We start from the raw sequence: 16941 nt of genomic DNA, 5'->3' as shown, positions 1-16941 counted from the left end.
CATATATTTTACATGAAATCCTATACGTATAATAATGACATGGAATCTCTATCATAACCGCTCCTTGGAATGGCAAATGGTTTTCTGTATGGCCTATCTTATACTAGTAATTAGAAATACTATGGAAATATTAAAAGAGTCAAACCATTCATTCTCTAGTTTTGGTAACCTCTAACTTACTTGAAATGTACAAAATTCATTTGTAAGGTTAACTAAAAATGATCGAAAATGGTATGGTCCTGTATGTAATCAAACAAATATCATAACATCATCTGCAATACCTTTGTGACCCAATTTATCATGTCGTCAGGTTCGAAACTTTTGTGTGCGAGATCTGACGGTCCGAGTTTAAGCTCATATGAGTATTCAAAAGACAAACTTATATGACGTGATTATCGGTTATAAAAAAAAATCACCTTTCATGAAAAATAAAAGAAATAACTCTTCATTATCAAAATAAATGGACCTTCATAAGGAAATTCAATTCAATTCCTTTTTTGAGTTACTTACCATCTTGTTAATAACCATATTTGGACCCAACGAAATAAGCTTTGTCATCTTCCTTAAAGGGCTTATTTCTGTTGGGCTTTTATTGGGGCTGATGTCTCCGGCCCATTTGAAAGCCAGCCCAACCCTTGGCTCCCACTATATATATATATCCAACTCCCGATTCAAGTTTTATTTCCAATTAAAAGAAAATTCCAGCACTACGGATTTCCTAGTTCGGGCGGGACTCGAAAAACGAACGAGGGAGAAAGATTCGAATTGAAGGTCCGATAATGGTGAGTCCGTTTGGTGCAGTCTTGAAGAACAAAAACTAGGGTTTGGCTTTTCAATGCCTCTTAACTGTATTTCCTTTGCGATTTTCGGGTCTCTGCAGGCAGATGTTGTGGACGATCTTGAACCCTTGTTCGATTACAGTCGCGTTCAGCCTGTCATTGTTAACCTAGACGGTAATCCTCTTAATTTCTTCTAATATCTTCACTCTTCCCTTTGTTAATCGCGTTTGATCGGGAAAAGTTGAAATTCAAAAGAATTGAATGAAATTTGAAAATTTAGGGGTTTCATACTTTCATCTCTTTCGAGCTCTAATATCTTAGCCTATCTTTATTTCTTAAGAAATATTTCCTTTCGCTGAATCACTTCAACGAACTCTCTTTTTTCTTAAGTTATAAGAGGCAATAAGAAGGGCTTGGTCGTTTTCACTTTCTTGCTATTTTTTGTTTTGCTATCAGATGATTCAGATTCATCACCTGTACGGAAACGAAAGAAAACCTGCAGCTCTGTGGTAAGGATTCTCTCCTGACACGTCAGTTTCATGGATTTAGGAACCGTTATTCATGTTTTCTATCGCTGAATTACTTTTGAGACTAGGCTAAAGAGGTAGAAGACGAAGTTAAGATAATAGAAGTCGTCAATGCTAAAACTAAGGATGAGGAGGATTGGCTGCCTCCTCCGCCCAAGTTTTCTGCTATTGCTCAGAGTCACCTAGAGGATTCGACTATAAAGGAGTTGAGGTATGCATGAGGAGTTGGATAGGTCCAATTTTATATAGTTCATTGTATTTTCTTTCTCTACAATACTCTTTCTTCTTTTTTTACTGGGTCAAATTGCATACTCTGTTTATTAATGGTGTTAGATTGGTGCACTCGAAGTTCTTTCTGGTTAGTCACAATTGTATGTTAAACTGGTAGTATCAGGTTAAGCTCCTTGCATTAATATGTTTCCTTGTTTTGCTAGTTCGTCAACTGACAATTATTTGGTACATCTCAAAAGAATCTTAAGTCAAGTACGGCATTCAAAATGTTTCCTGATTTATGCTAGTTTCTGTCAACAAATCACAAGAGTCTGGTGCACGTTAGAAAATCTCGAGTATATCTAATGATGGCAAAAGTACGTACTTTTATAATCTGGTGCACCTTGAAAATCTCGAGTGGATCTAATGATGGTAAAATAATTTACTTCTATTGTTTTTTACTCTTAATGTGGAAGGACAGTGGTCAAAATTTTTGACTTAATATATGAATTGAAAGTACCCTGGCACCCCCTTCCTATGAAGTGGCTAATTTAAAATTGGTGTTAGTAAATCTGTATTGGAAATGGTGGTTATGAACTTATAATTTCTAAGCTCTAGGTTGTTTGTTAGTGGTTTCTTGGAACATTAATAATGATGAACAACTTTTTTCTTACAGAGAAAAAAGTATTTCTCCATATTCCATTGCTTTTAATCAAGCGGTTTCTTGTTCTCTACTTACTGATGGCCCAAATACTTTTTAGATTAATTTGCTATAGTGAAGCGTTTGGTTGTTTGGCAGATTACAGAATTAGATAGTGTTACATCATCAATTATTGGCCGGCAAGTGGCAATGGGTTATATAATGCACTCTTCACACCCCATTACTGATTCACCTTCCGTTACTATGTATTCGTGCTGTTGGTTGTGTGTTAACCATTATTGACTGTTGCTGGACATCCCCTGTGAATAGAAATTTTAATTCATCAATTAGTGTTGTGGCTATTAGTTATTTGTTAAACATTGTTTGGCACTATGGTTAACCGTAGCACTTATGCAGGCCCCTTGCATCCACCATTTATGGGTAGTGATTGTTCTCTGTAAATCATCTATTGTTTGCTCTTTATAACCAGTGTTTTAAAAGGCGGTCAGGGCGTACGCCCTGAGGCGCGCCTCAAGGCGAGGCGCCTTCGAGCTGCCTCCGGGCGTACGCCCTTGATAAAGGCCTGTGAGGCTTACGCCTCATATGCCTGAGGCGTACGCCTCGAGGCGTATGAGGCGTAATTGTTGACACACCACAATTTATCAAAAGCAACGCCCACAAAGAACAAAAACACAAACAACCCAACGAGGCCATTCCAACCGAGGACGACGATTCTTGAGACAAATTCTCGAAGACTCTCTCTCTCTCTAACAAACAAATCGTCCAAGGAATCGAATCAATTTTCAGCTTCATACATACTCTCTCTCTCTCTCTAACTCTCTGTTGGTGTTGTGCGACTTGTGCCCTAGATCTTGAATAGAAGGTACGATTTTCAGTCTTCAGATCTTTATTGATTCTGTTTTCTTATTATTCTTGCTAATATTTGCAAAGCGAGCATGTGAAGCTGGCTTGGAGGAGTTCCATCTTTCATAGGATAACTAGAACAAAAAAAAATGTTCGTTTAGTATATAAGATACTTGCGGTGATAATTTTGACAGATTTCAAATCCTGTCATCCACACAACACCCACTAGTTTTAGACATGTAGCTTTAGCATATTGAGAATGGCTGGAAGTAATTGATTTATTTTGATTCTTGAAGACTTTATTCAATTAGACTTTCTCTCTAATTCTACGTCCAACTCCAAATTTCTCTGCTGATCACTTGAATTGATGATGGATGGAGTTATGTCTTCATAAATTGATAAATTGATATGATTATATTATTTGAATGTGTACATGTACATTTTAGATTAAGCATATAGGTTTTTTTGTTGATTCTTACCGAGGCTTACGCCTCGCCTCAAATAAGTCAAGCGCCTCGGTTTCCGAACCCGCCTTTTAAAACACGGCTTATAACCATCGTTGTTTTTTTACCAATATCCATCAGACGTGAAACCTTTTTTCTTATCGTTGTTAAAGTCATAGTTTCTTGTGCATGGAAACACCAGGAATAAATTTGTGAAAGAAGACTCCTTTCATTGAAAATTTATTTCATGGAACTTTCAAACGGAGCCAGTTGTCTCTTCTTTTATTATTTTGTAGAAGGATTTTTCGGGCTTACTTTTCATTCTTGTGAACATGCCTTTAGGTTAAAGAAGCAGGAGCTGCAATTGTTTGCAAAATCTGCTGAAGATGTGTTGCGAGCAGCAATGGAGGCTGAAAAAAAAGAGTGCATTAATTCAGCAAAGACTTCTTCAGAGGCTGTTGCTGAGCAACCAGAAAAATGTCATTTGAATAGAGCTAAAATAGTTGTTTCTATCCAGGACAAACAAGAACTCAAGCAATTTCGCATTTTCATGGTATGTCTTTTGTGCCAATTGTTTGTACTTGCTTAGTATGATCTATTTCTTTAGGTCTCTATTACATATTTGCGCTACTGCCCTTGAAATTTCAAAATTCTAATAGGACAATGCTAGAGACCCCCAAAATTTGACCCCCAAAAGTCCCCCAAATCTTTGTGGCATTAAAAGAGCCATTGATTAAAAACACACATGTAGGGCCCACTTCACTTCCAACACTCCACACCAAATGGGGGTCTTTTGGGGATCACTTTTTGGGGGTCTCAAGCATTATTCATTCTAATATTAGCTTTTCTTTTGGATATTTAAGTAGTTTAACCAACCAATTAACCTTTATAAGTACTGTCAGTTTTATCTGTGACTTTGGCCAATACAAAATGTGTTTCAGATTGCAATCAATATCTGTCAATTGTCAGCTCTATAATTACCTTGGTAAATCCTTTAAGCACTTGCAGTCAGAAATTTCACATGTCCTACATTGGGTGCTCAAAGAAGAGAAATGAGGATGGATGGTAAAAGAATAAATTTAAATGTTTAGTTATTGCTAACTGTTGTTCTTAATATTATATAATTTATCAACAGTGAACGTTAAGTGAAGGGTATGCCCCATCTGGCCCGATTTAAGTGTGATAAGGAAATGTGATTGCTACTCTCTTATTCATCATCTGTTTATTTTTGGTTATGACAATGTGAATATCGACATTTAGTAGGGAATATAATATGTGATGGCATAAGAGCGGTGGTTATAGAATGTGTCTTCTCTTTCTAATTTTATTATTTGAGGTGAACAAAACTACTAATTTTGCTTTCCTGGCTTTGTGTATTACTTTTCATATGGACAATGCCCCCTTGCTTCTTTCCTGTTCAACCCTACTGCTGGTAATTTTTTTGGAATTTGATGGCATCTGGCATCTAATGGAGATGTTCTTATTGACTTTATCAGCTCAGCTGCCTCAGCTGATTGGCATTGTTTCACCTGCAGATTAGTCTCGTAACATACAATTGACTGTTGTTTTGAATTTTATCTAACAATGACATTTCACTAGAATGTCCTTTGTAATGGGTAATTTAATAGCTGCTTTGTGAATCGTGATATGATTCTCTTTTTAATTTATGATATCTTTGTTATTGACTTATTGATTCCAACTGCATCTCATTTTTCTCCTTCAACTTGTTCACTTTAATGCGTCTTGTTTTCTTTGGTGCATTACATGTTTACTTTTTTGTTAACGAGTCTTCCTGCAGTATATGTTGTATGTCCTTAGTTGTAGCACCTATGAGTTGAGTTTCAATTTTAACTGTTTAAAGCTAGAGTTCCTCCTATCTTTTTAGGATGACAAGTTTGATCGGCTGTTCAAAAGGTATGCGGAGAAAGTTAAAATCGACGCACAAAACTTAGTATTTTGCTTCGATGGGGATAAGATTAATCCAACAGCGACACCTGAGGGCCTTGGAATGGAGGATGATGACATTATTGAAGTGCATGTGAAGAAAAGCTGACTGTGGTATGATAACACTGCATTTTTGGTTGACAACTTATTGAATGTATCCTCTTTTGAAATTTCATGATTAAACTACTTGTTTTGATTTGCATAATTTAGTTCTCGTTTTCAATTTTGATTATTAGAAACACATATGTACTTTCATTTTGTGGATTGGGTAGGTTGAGGGAGATTGAGATTATATGTCCTACTTGTTTGTGAAAACTATATGTCAATACCAGAATTGATGTATCTCTAAATTTCTTATACTACTATATCAGTTGGAGTGATACAATTTTAACAGCTTGTCGGATGTGTTAAGTGATGCATTTTTCACATTGTGTTGGATGTGTCAACCAGTTTAACAATTTGTGCTCATTGATTAGAGTTTGCAGTTTAATATTTTGAACATGGACATTGAGTTTGTAAAAGGAAGCAAATGCATCATGTCCGCCAGGAACACTTTAGTCAGTCTTGCAGATAAGTTTGATAAGAGTGAATTGACTGAATTGGATGAACAATATGAGACTCTGCCATGTAGTTACTCGAATATAAATGTAACTGAGAAACTTAAGTCACGCTTCTGATATCATAGAAACAGGAAAAGGGATGGTATAATCCTTGAGGGCTGCTCTAAGAAAGGAAAGGGATTTGTTTTTCTTGTGGACTCGTGACTAATTTTGTATGTGGTAAAGCTCAGTAGATTTCTCTTTTAGATTTTCTCTCCAGTGTTAAGCTTGGTGCTCATCTGTTTGTTTCTACTTTCTAATTGATCCTTTTGCCTTGATCTAGGTTTTGCTCCAGTGGCCCGTTAAGCATGAATCAACTTCTTGTTGCTTTTCACAATTGAATCTCCCTGTTGTTAATATTTATTTGGGTCTTATGTAATTTCGGGCTCAAGTTGTACAGTATCATGTCATTTTTGGAAATTTGTCATGGGAATAAATTCCTATAGCATTATTTGAACTGCTTGATCATGCATTCATGGGGATGCCCTTGGGGAAGAAAGCCCTCAATTTTGTAGTTGTATAATAATGCTCTGAATTGTGTTTCTATGAGTTAAATGTTTTGAATTGGATTCCTAATTAATAGTTGAATGTTAGTTACATCAGTTTATGTAGATGGATCTTTACTTCCAGAAGAATATACATGATTGAACATTGGTTGTGGCAGGCAATAGAAGTTTTGGTTTTATGTAGATGTGATCTTCACTGCAGATAGACATGAAGATCTTCTCCAATATTACCAGTTTTCCTCTTCATCCTTGCTCTCCTTTTCTCTTCTTGAAGTCGCAGGTTTATCTACTTGGTGGTTTGTCTTTGTCTATGGTGATCCGGTGCTCTGTATTATTAAATTGATCACCTTATAATCATTGATGCAGGCCCAATCCATAAGTACAATATTGTTTATTTTGGGCTAGTTCATATAAAGCATTTCATAGCTTCATATCCAATCGACCAATCGATATAGGACAGAGCAATGACTGGTCACCCTCTGCATCATTATCTCTGCTCCTCAAAGGGACACTAGCATAATGTTCTCTTTGGAACTCTCAACCACGATTTTAAAATGCATCATGTTGGTTAAGGGTGAGTTAATCCGTATAATTTATAGAATGACAATGCTAGAGACCTCTAAAATATGATCCCTAAAAATCTCTTAAATCTATGTGGCATTAAAATATCTATTGATGAAAAACATATTTATAGGGTCCACTTACATCCAACACTCCACATTAAATGAGAGTTTTTTGGGGGTCATTTTTTGGGGGTCTTAAACATTATCCTTTATAGAACACTCTGTACCCAAGCAATCAATGCGAGATGGAGAAATGATCAGTCCCCTTTCACAAGTGAAACCTTCTGCATCAAATAATTGTGAAAGGTCTGGAATCTGATCATATGAGGTATAAGATTAAAGACAGGGTGGGATAGGATGCTCCTTCATGTCAAGATTCCTTGTAAGATAAGAACTTTTTGTTGGCCATTAAAGATGAAATTGAGAGGTCAACAATTTTATGTGTTATTGTCTGGATATTTAATAGTTGTTCCGACCATGTGACGACGAGTCTTAGGGTGGCTGGAGCTGCGGGGCCATATATACATACATATTGATTAAGATGTATATATCACACCAATTGACTGTTTGGGGACGCACTTATAATAGAGGCCATACAATTTGCTGGTTTAGGTCATTTTTGCTACAATATTAACACATGGGGACATGCATGTAACGAAACTTGCATAGCGTGGATGGTTCCACGATTAAGATGTGATTTGCTTTTGATCCAAGTTTGCACTGTGTTCATCGGGGAAAAATATTTTGGAGAAACTAAAAAAACAGTGACATACATTGAACGTAAACAATTATCTTCTTTTTTTAATTGAGAACGACAATATATAAATTTGTTTTTTGAACATTCGATATGGGTCTAAACTAGCTCGGATAGTCAACCAGCGCAACAAAAGTAAACAACTCAATCAACAACAATTCATAATTTCATATATTCCCTCCAGGCTCCAGCTGGATATTATTCTATGATCACCAACTCTCATCCTCATCATTTATTCAACTATAAAGAAACCCTACACATAAACCATTCCGACAAACACTAAAAACAATATCTATGTTCATTAAAAAAAAAAAAAAACCAGTCATACATAACTTCATGTGGTCACTGTTCCCCTCCCTCTGAGACACACACACACATTTGTATAGGACCAGTTGAGGATAATATACATACATACATATATGTATATGTATATAGGGTAGACCAATATTGTCTTTATATGTGTGTTTTGGGTGGCACTTACTTTTGGGAGGAGTGGCAGTTTGTTGTCGCTATTGCAACTAATATTGGTGTATCTATATGACTATATATCTATCTATCTTTGTGAAGTGTGAACAAACCATAATTTTTCTTGGACAAATTGCTAGTCTTGTGTTAACATGTTATCTATTGATATAATAACATTCAGATTTGTAAGAAAATTAGGACTAAGAAGACATGAACATAAAACAAGTTGGGTGTTTGCTTGACTGTCTGTCTGTGACTGCTCGTGGTCCTTCCTCCATTTGTAAGAAAAATGTTTTTAAAATTTTGAAGGGTCGCTCTTTGTGTTATAAACTTGTAATATATATTCCATTTTGTCTCTCAGTATTTAATTCGAGTAGTCAATTTTAAGCACTTGATTTCGTACTAGTCGTTGCAGGTTGGACTCACTGGAGTAGGTGGAGACACCATCTTGACCTTACTACTACTATCAATGGCACACAATTAGTACCATCTAGTTTAATTGCTCATTGGCCTACTCACCCCTTCCAAACTTAAAAGATTATCGATTCGTATGGACGGGGAGACGGGATGATATCCTAAAACAAAAACAATAAAGGGAGTATATATATATATATATATATATATATATAGGAATGTACGTATAGAGATACTTTAGATCGGACAATGTCTACTTGAAATTTTGGATGTAAAAATGCATCCACAAGAGAGGCGTCATTAGAACCCATAATTTACTGAAATAAAATCGTGAAATCGTGAGGAGAGGGTAAAAGTACACGTAAAGCTAGGTACCTCGGAGCGAATAATATTTTTGCATGCAAAAATGCGTTCACACAAAACTAAAATATAATTGGGGTGAAAATAAAAATTGGTCAAAGAGGTTATCTTCTATTTGTCTTGTTTATTACTATTTTAGATTTGTAATAATGAAAAAGAAAAAGTGATTCCACATTCAACGAGGATAAGATAGAAAGATTCTTTGTGATCAAAGAAAGAGTAATTCGTGATTAGAGATAATGATTACTAGTAGTCAGCATGGAATGTAATGATTAGGTGAGATGGATCCGATTGATTGTAGAAAAGTTACATTAAATCGTGGGATTAATCATTAGTGCAACTTTATTTTACTAAGACAGTAAGAATATATCTCTCACCATTGACGCTTGACGTATCAATCTTTTTTATTAGCAATTTACAATAAAAGTAACGCATAAAATTATCTTTCAAACATTTAGATTCTAACTTACTTTTTTTTTTTAGTACAAATTCTAACTTACTTTAACTCTCTCTCTCTCTCTCTCTATATATATATATATATATGTGACATTTGAATTGCAATAAAATTATTTAGGCTTTCATTTGGGATTGAATTTTAACAATCCCAACTAGATTAACATGAATCCAAGTGAAAATAGAAAAAAAAATTTACATTGAGATTAGGGATAACCAGGCTCTACTACCGAGTTATATCATTTCCTTTGTCCCCCTATATAGGAATTTAGAACTTACTCATTGTAAGGTAAAGTGTCGATAAACTCAACACCACAATTCTTGAATAATTGAACAATTTAGAGTCGAGTCTTTTTTTCACACTATTGCAGATACAAGGATTATGGGAAAATTAGATTTGATTGTCTACTGTTCCTATATGAAATAGGAGCCGGACTACGGTCTCGATAGTTAACTCTTGGTCCTCCAGTCGAAAAATAACATCGATGAAGAGGTATCGCTCTATATAAAGGCGAGCACTGATTTATGAATAGGAGATGTTACACGAGTATCAATCGGATCTACATTATCAATAGACTCACCAAGTGCGTTGAAAATTTGTCCGAAAATCGCTCTAGATATATTATAGAGTAAAAAATTAGGAAAAAAATTAAATAGTTTCTTATTAAAAAAATTTGAGACCTTTCTTAATGATGTCCTCCTAGTCAGTCAATGGGTACAAAGATATCCTCCTCGTCACAATCCCAATCAAATCATTAATAATTAATTCACAACCGAATAATTTATTTATTTATTTTTAAAAAAATTCAGTCAATTCAAAAGAATATACGCATAATTAACGTAATAATAATATTATTCTTGGAAATTAAAGAAGATCCGAAGGGGCAATTCGGGAATAAAAAAATAAAAAAACCCCGTCCTTTCCGTATCTAATAAATACACCTTCAAATCTCTCTTTGACCGTCGTACTTACTTTTTCATCGTAACCTTTATTAATTTTCCGCATCATCGTCATCATCATTATCGTCGTCCGTCCACCTTCGCCTTTTCGCCGCTCTGTCACAGATAGAGATACATACATACATACATACATACAGACATACATACAAAGAAAGCGAAAACACTTTGCATCTGCCATTACTGCCACTGCAAATCTGCTATCGATATTACTACTTTCGATTTCTATAAAATTACACAATCAACCTTGTCTTCTTTCCATTTCCGTTTCTTCTTTCTTCTCTACTTCTTCCGCCTGCTGTCTTCTCACTTCTTCAAATTACAATTGAACTCTCTGATCCGACGGCTTCGATCTCCCTCAGTCGCACTGCTGGGGATCCATTGCCCCAACACACGTAGGTATTAAGAAGGAAAAAAAAACTCGCATTCTAAATCTTTCTTTTTTTTGCTTCCAATTCTGTGTTGTAATGTAAAATCTCTACTCTCTCTCTCTCTCTCTCTCTCTCTCTCTATATATATATATATATATATATATCTCGGACGTATTGGTGTAGTTCTCTTTGATTCTTTGGTTGGTTCTATATCGTTTTAGTCTTGTTTGGTTCATTAGTTAATTAGCTTGCACATTAAGATGTTGCTTTCGATATGTGGATTTTTTTCTCTGTGTGTGTGTGTTGGTTTTCTGGTCGCATGCATTGCTGAATCTTGAATTATTTGATATGGCGGTGCCTGATTTGGCTTATCAATTGCTTTTATGTCTTGCATCCCTTGATTAGCTTAATATGTATATGTTTAGTAGTTGATATAATTTTAAACTCAGGTGATGCATTTAGGCACTTTCTGTCAGACTTTATCAGTTTTCACTGTTTCACAATTATATGATCAAAGGTTGTGAGTCTTTTCTAGCCCTTTTAGGAATTATTTTATATTTTCTGATCTGTATGGACTTAGTCCATGGGGGTACAGAGTCTGAAACAAATAGAGTTCTTGATTCTTCCTTTTGCAGTGATGCTTTTCACATGAAAAGATAATACTTAGTAGTGTTTGTTGTCCTACATAGTGTTTTTGGGTTGTACCCAGTGGAGTGTGAAAATCTTAATCCCTTCACTTGAGTGTGAGACTTGTGTGTTAATTGGGGTCAGTAGGATTGTTAGATATCTCAGGTTATTTTGGTTAAGGTGTTGTTTTGAATCTTGAATCATTAGCCTGTGATGTTGAGCTATCAAAAAAATAGAGCCCGTAAGTCAATTTCTCATCCTTATTTGGCCTTTAGATGTATCACTGGATTCATTGCTGTTGCTTCTTGTTCCTTCTGAGGATTTAGCTACTACGTTTTTTAACATAAAGCGATTGCTTGGTAAGTCATAACCAGTACCTGGTAATTGTTTTTGCATGGGGACTTTTCATGTGAGCCAAACACTTCTAATTCAGTTTCAATTGTCATGTCAATTGTTCACACAGGTCACAGGATGCTCTATTCATTATGCCTTGCTTTTTCTGCTTTTTTGCTTTCCACTATTTTTTTAAAGGTTGCTAGTTATGCTGCTTTTGGTAAATGTTCTTTTAAACTTGGGGAAGAATGGATTTGATGTATGAGATTCTTATACAGACTTACTGGATAGATTGTTTGTACAAGTCCTGCTTTGTTTGAAAATACCCATATAATTTCTTTCTATCAAATCATTGGATTATGTTTCTTTACTTTTATTATTTACCTCTCGCTCTGAACAGATGTATTTGCAGCTTGCAGGTTGTCTCTTAATTACATGCCATGATGGAGCCGAATGGCCATAGGAGGCTGAGGCGAAAGGATTATAATGTCAATCAAAATGGTGGTGTCCACCAATCAAGTATTGATGACGAATTTGATCCATGGACTGCATGGGCATATAAACCTCATACCATTTCATTGTTACTAATTGGTGCTTGTTTTCTCATGTTAGTTCCCTTTTCCATTTGGTGGTCTTTTTAAATGCATTAAAACTATTTGATTGAATTGCTATTATATACTGTAATTTTTTTATTTTGGCCTTCCTTTGACACCACCCTTATGATTTTTTCAGTTAATTGATCGCGTTTAATGAATATCTTCTAGTTGTTGCAAAAATGCATTTGAGTCTTTCACCCTAATCCTTTTATTTCTAGAGGAGGACTGCCTTCTAGTTAGTGTTATGCCTTCTTGTGTTATGGGATAATTTGGTGACAATCTTGACTTGTTCACGTAATATGGGGTATCTTTCTGTGTTCTATACTCTTTTTTTCTTTTTTACTTTTCGTTTTTCAAGTAGAAACAACTCATGTGCACAAGATTCCCGTGTGGGTGGGGTCGTGCCATATATGATGTACGTAGACTTTACATTCATATAATGTGTGGAGATTGTTTGCATGAATTAAACTTGTGAGCTATAGGTTGCACTCTTTCAACTCTATCATTGTGCTACATGTTCAACTATGACCTCTGGGTTTTCCAAGCGTGTTCAATTATTTTTTTTTCCCTGTTGTTTGTCTGGATGCACATATCAGTTGGGCAAGTGGTGCGCTTGACCCAGAAAGCGGTGCTTCAGGTGATATTATAACATCGGTAAAAAGGTTTGTATTTTGGTTTATATCGTCTATCTCAAAGCTCTTTTTGTGATCTTAGACTGAATTTTCTCCTCCACTTACTTTTTTTGTAGGGGTGTACTGGCAATGGTTGCTGTCTTTCTTGCATATTGTTTGCTGCAGGCTCCATCAACGTAAGTTTGATACTGAGTTGTTAGCATCTTCATTGAGTATTATACTTTGTTTACTTTTGAAATACATTATCTTTTACGTTGAATTCTATCTCCTCTGGTATGCTTATATAAATGATGTTGGCAGGGGTTCAAATTCCTCCATCTCAAAGAAAAGCCTGAACAATCGAAAATCAAAAAATAATTCCTAAAGTCATTATGTTAATGTGAATGTAATTTATAAAATCACAGCCGAGTAAATACAATAATTTGACGTACTGAAGAATGTCTGGAAGATTATAATGTGAAGTTTGTGGTGTTGACTTTATACACTCAATGTTCAGGTAGATATTTTCTTAAACTCGTGGGAACTCAATTGGACGACAATTACTGTGGAATGCCTTCTCCCCCCGCCACCCAAAACCCCCTTCTGTTTCTTCTTGTTTTTTTTTTTGAATGATGTGGATTTACAGTGGTGATTGACTGTTAACTTTATCATTTAACATATGTATTTTCTTACAGGATCCTTATTAGGCCTCATCCTGCACTTTGGCGGTTGGTTCATGGGATGGCTGTTGCTTACCTTGTATCCCTCACATTTTTGCTTTTCCAAGTTGGTTTCTCTCTTCCTTTCAATCTCCCTGTTTATCTTCTGTTGTGAATCCTGACTACTCATTTATTTACATTTACATTGACAACTGGCAAAGGAATTTCTTGACCCTAGAAAGATCATTATACTTTTGGGGTTGGGTTCTAGTTGTTTTGATTCTCTATGGAATGAGAGAATGATCATCAGACCTGACATGTTTGGGCTGGTTTAGGTTTTCTTATGAAAATGTCACGTTTTCATGTATACAAGTGGCTATAAAGTCGAAAACTGGGAAGAAAATTGAATTTAGTTGAACTAATTTCAATAGAGTTTTAAATTTGACCACCTGAACCCTTATATTTCAGGATTTTGTTTGTGAATGAGTTTTACATATATCTCATTTTTCCTGCAGCATTCTTCTTTGGTTGATTTTTATATTCTTCTCTCTAATATTATTGGTGGAGGAACTTTTAAATTTTTTAAGAGTTGATGAACCTATGTTGTAACTGCTTTTGCATACTCTCTTTCTTCTACTCTCTCCATCCATGTGTATATGCGCTCTTGCAACTTTAAGAACCTTGAATGCCTTTTCTTATCGAATATGTACCCTTTACCTGAAACTGTGCGCTGATTACTGATAGTAATTCGTAATTTATTTTTCCCAGAAGCGTGATAATGCTCGACAATTTATGAAGTTTCTACATCCTGATCTTGGTGTTGGCAAGTGATTTGAGCTTTACATCTATTTGGCATCTTTGCGTTAAAGAATTGGATTGTTGACTTCTTTCTAACATCATTATTTGTGTTTGTTGACTTTATGCAGAGCTCCCAGAAAGGTCATATGGTGCTGATTGCCGGATTTATGTGCCTGAAAGTCCTACAAACAGGTTTAAGAATGTTTATGTATGAAATCTTCTTTCACAACTCATTTGGTTCATTTTTTTCCCCGACCCTTTTTGTGTTTGTTTCATCAAACATGTTTTTTTCCGTTCTTCTTTTTCTAGTTGTTGCATTTTGCACGCAATTACATTATTAGTATGCTACCTTGACTTCTGAATCCGATTGGTTTATTTTTTCCAGGACACACTTTTTGATGAATTTGTTTTAGCTCATATCTTTGGGTGGTGGGGTAAGGCTATACTAATTCGTAATCAACCCCTTCTGTGGGTGCTATCAATTGGATTTGAGCTGTTGGAGGTTAGATTCTCCTTCAGTTATCAGTGTTCATTGCATTTGTTAACATTTGTTTGTCCTTCAAATTGTCTGCTTGGTTATTATTGGTTTTGATAAACTCACTTCAGTTTTGGTTTTTTCAGTTCACCTTTCGGCACATGTTACCCAACTTTAATGAATGCTGGTGGGACAGTATAATTCTTGATATTCTGGTTTGCAATTGGTTTGGTAAGATGCTATTCTTTCTTTATATCTTATTTTTGTTCCATCATCTTCTCATCCTTGAGGGCAAGTATCTTGTTTGATGATAAAAAAATGGAAATCTACAGATAGATGTGGATTCAGTTAATATAATAAGAAGAATCCTCTTTTGTTTTTCCACCCTAAGGGTGCATTTGTATGGGGGTGAAGGATTATCACTTACAAGGTTCACAGTTATGAGGCTAAGAAGGACTTGTTAATTATTTTTGGATAAAAATGGTGGCTGTTGAACTGTAATGTACCTAAGCTCCTTTACACCCATACTGAACACACCTTTAAGAAGATTTAGCATAAACTGTTTCCACTTTCCCTTCTCTTGCTTTTATTGTCATTCTTTGTTCAATCCAGTTTTTCAATATTCTTAGGCGGTATGACTTATGTATTGAGGTTACTGATAAATGGAGTGGGTTAACAGCTGTTCTTCTGATAGATGAGTTATTTGTATTTTTTGACTTGTCAATATTCGAGCCTTAAACATGTTTTAATGATAATTGCTTGGGTTGTATATATTCCATGACTTACTCTGACAATTTCTTTGGCAAAATTATTTCAGGTATCTGGGCGGGCATGCATACTGTCAGGTATTTTGATGGGAAAACGTATGAGTGGGTTGGAATAAGCCGCCAGCCCAATATTATAGGCAAAGTATGTTCAAGAAATTTTATTACTGGTTCTTCCATGTTTAAGATTTTCTATTTTTATCTTTCCAGCTGTTGTGGTTAGTGCTGTTGTTAGCTATGGTTATGTTTCACTCTCTAGTTGGAGCTTCAATGATATGAATGCAATCAACTGAGATAGTTTTTCTTTGCTGTTGTTAGGTCAAACGAACATTGGGACAATTTACACCTGCACAATGGGATAAAGACGAGTGGCAACCCTTGCTTGGTCCATGGCGTTTCCTTCAAGTTATAAGTCTTTGCATTGTTTTCATGACAGTCGAGCTGAACACATTTTTCCTCAAGTTCTCTCTGTGGATTCCTCCTCGAAACCCTTTAATCATATATAGGTTGATATTGTGGTGGTTGATTGCAATTCCCACAACTCGCGAGTACAACTCATACCTCCAAGACAGGTTCAGTTTCTGTCCTTGACTTAATGCAATGTTAGATTTTACTCTTTGGAGAGTTCATCCAGTTTTACTAACATGTAACTTTTGTTTATTTTTTGTACCGATTTCCCAGAAAACCAGTGAAAAAGGTCGGAGCATTTTGCTGGCTGTCCCTTGCTATATGCATTATTGAACTACTCATTTGCATCAAGTTTGGACATGGTAGGTTTTAACCTAATGTTTGGAGAACCATTTGTATGCTAATCCAGTTTTTCGGAGATTAATGCGCTGGTGGTATTTTTGCACGACAGGTCTCTATCCTAACCCAATGCCAATGTGGCTGCTGATTTTTTGGATAACCATAGCGATGGTCCTTGTGATATTCCTGGCAGTGTGGTCTTGGCAGCTGCATAGGAATTTGATGAGAAAGAGACGATAATTTTGCAGTGTGGTACTCTAATTCTTTTATTCCTTTCTACTTTTACTGAGGCGTCCATCAATTTTGTAAATACCTGTTACTTAATGGAATTGTAAATGCTTATTCGTTTAGATCAGTGGATCCAGTTCATTTAGAGTGGTTATTAGAAGGAAAAATTATCCCAATATTTATGATAATGGGCTGTTTTGAGTCTAGTGACTTCCCATCATTGTACTTCTTTGTCAAAGGAAAGAGTTTGAATG

At 35.6% G+C, this 16941-nt stretch overlaps 2 protein-coding genes across 4 annotated transcripts; both read left to right on the top strand.

Moving 5' to 3' along the window:
* Positions 1-680: 680 nt before the first annotated feature.
* On the top strand, positions 681-6621 carry LOC119990376. The gene is made up of 7 exons (XM_038836255.1): positions 681-782; positions 881-953; positions 1236-1288; positions 1375-1517; positions 3806-4016; positions 5349-5521; positions 6290-6621. Exons 1-6 carry the CDS (start codon positions 780-782, stop codon positions 5514-5516), a joined length of 651 nt encoding a protein of 216 aa, XP_038692183.1. The 5' UTR covers positions 681-779; the 3' UTR covers positions 5517-5521; positions 6290-6621.
* A 3878-nt stretch (positions 6622-10499) lies between these two features.
* On the top strand, positions 10500-16893 carry LOC119991875 (CDP-diacylglycerol--serine O-phosphatidyltransferase 1-like). Of its 3 annotated transcripts, none has more exons than XM_038838383.1 (13): positions 10500-10873; positions 12229-12416; positions 13002-13067; positions 13154-13213; positions 13712-13802; positions 14444-14498; positions 14602-14681; positions 14859-14975; positions 15095-15179; positions 15766-15857; positions 16031-16284; positions 16394-16482; positions 16572-16893. In XM_038838383.1, the coding sequence occupies exons 2-13, from the start codon at positions 12250-12252 to the stop codon at positions 16697-16699; spliced, it is 1284 nt and encodes a 427-aa protein (XP_038694311.1). In that variant the 5' UTR covers positions 10500-10873; positions 12229-12249; the 3' UTR covers positions 16700-16893. The 3 variants fall into 3 exon arrangements, with proteins under 3 accessions (XP_038694311.1, XP_038694308.1, XP_038694309.1); XM_038838380.1 differs by having other exon boundaries at positions 12222-12416; XM_038838381.1 differs by having other exon boundaries at positions 10500-10877; positions 12222-12416.
* Positions 16894-16941: the final 48 nt, after the last annotated feature.

The sequence above is a fragment of the Tripterygium wilfordii genome, chromosome 22 (genome assembly GCF_013401445.1).
Source record: "Tripterygium wilfordii isolate XIE 37 chromosome 22, ASM1340144v1, whole genome shotgun sequence".
Taxonomy (NCBI): domain Eukaryota; kingdom Viridiplantae; phylum Streptophyta; class Magnoliopsida; order Celastrales; family Celastraceae; genus Tripterygium; species Tripterygium wilfordii.
The sequence above is the reverse complement of the archived record's forward strand: the minus strand, read 5'-3'. Positions and strand labels throughout refer to the sequence as shown.

Excerpts from the sequence above, each read along its gene's own strand:
- LOC119990376 (XM_038836255.1), top strand. Across the intron at positions 1,289-1,374 it reads AGAAAACCTGCAGCTCTGTG|GCTAAAGAGGTAGAAGACGA; the intron begins GTAAGGATTCTC and ends TTTTGAGACTAG. Across the intron at positions 4,017-5,348 it reads AGCAATTTCGCATTTTCATG|GATGACAAGTTTGATCGGCT; the intron begins GTATGTCTTTTG and ends CTATCTTTTTAG.
- LOC119991875 (XM_038838383.1), top strand. The coding sequence starts at position 12,250 with ATGATGGAGCCGAATGGCCATAGGAGGCTGAGGCGAAAGGATTATAAT. Across the intron at positions 13,214-13,711 it reads TTGCTGCAGGCTCCATCAAC|GATCCTTATTAGGCCTCATC; the intron begins GTAAGTTTGATA and ends ATTTTCTTACAG. Across the intron at positions 16,483-16,571 it reads TTGCATCAAGTTTGGACATG|GTCTCTATCCTAACCCAATG; the intron begins GTAGGTTTTAAC and ends TTTGCACGACAG.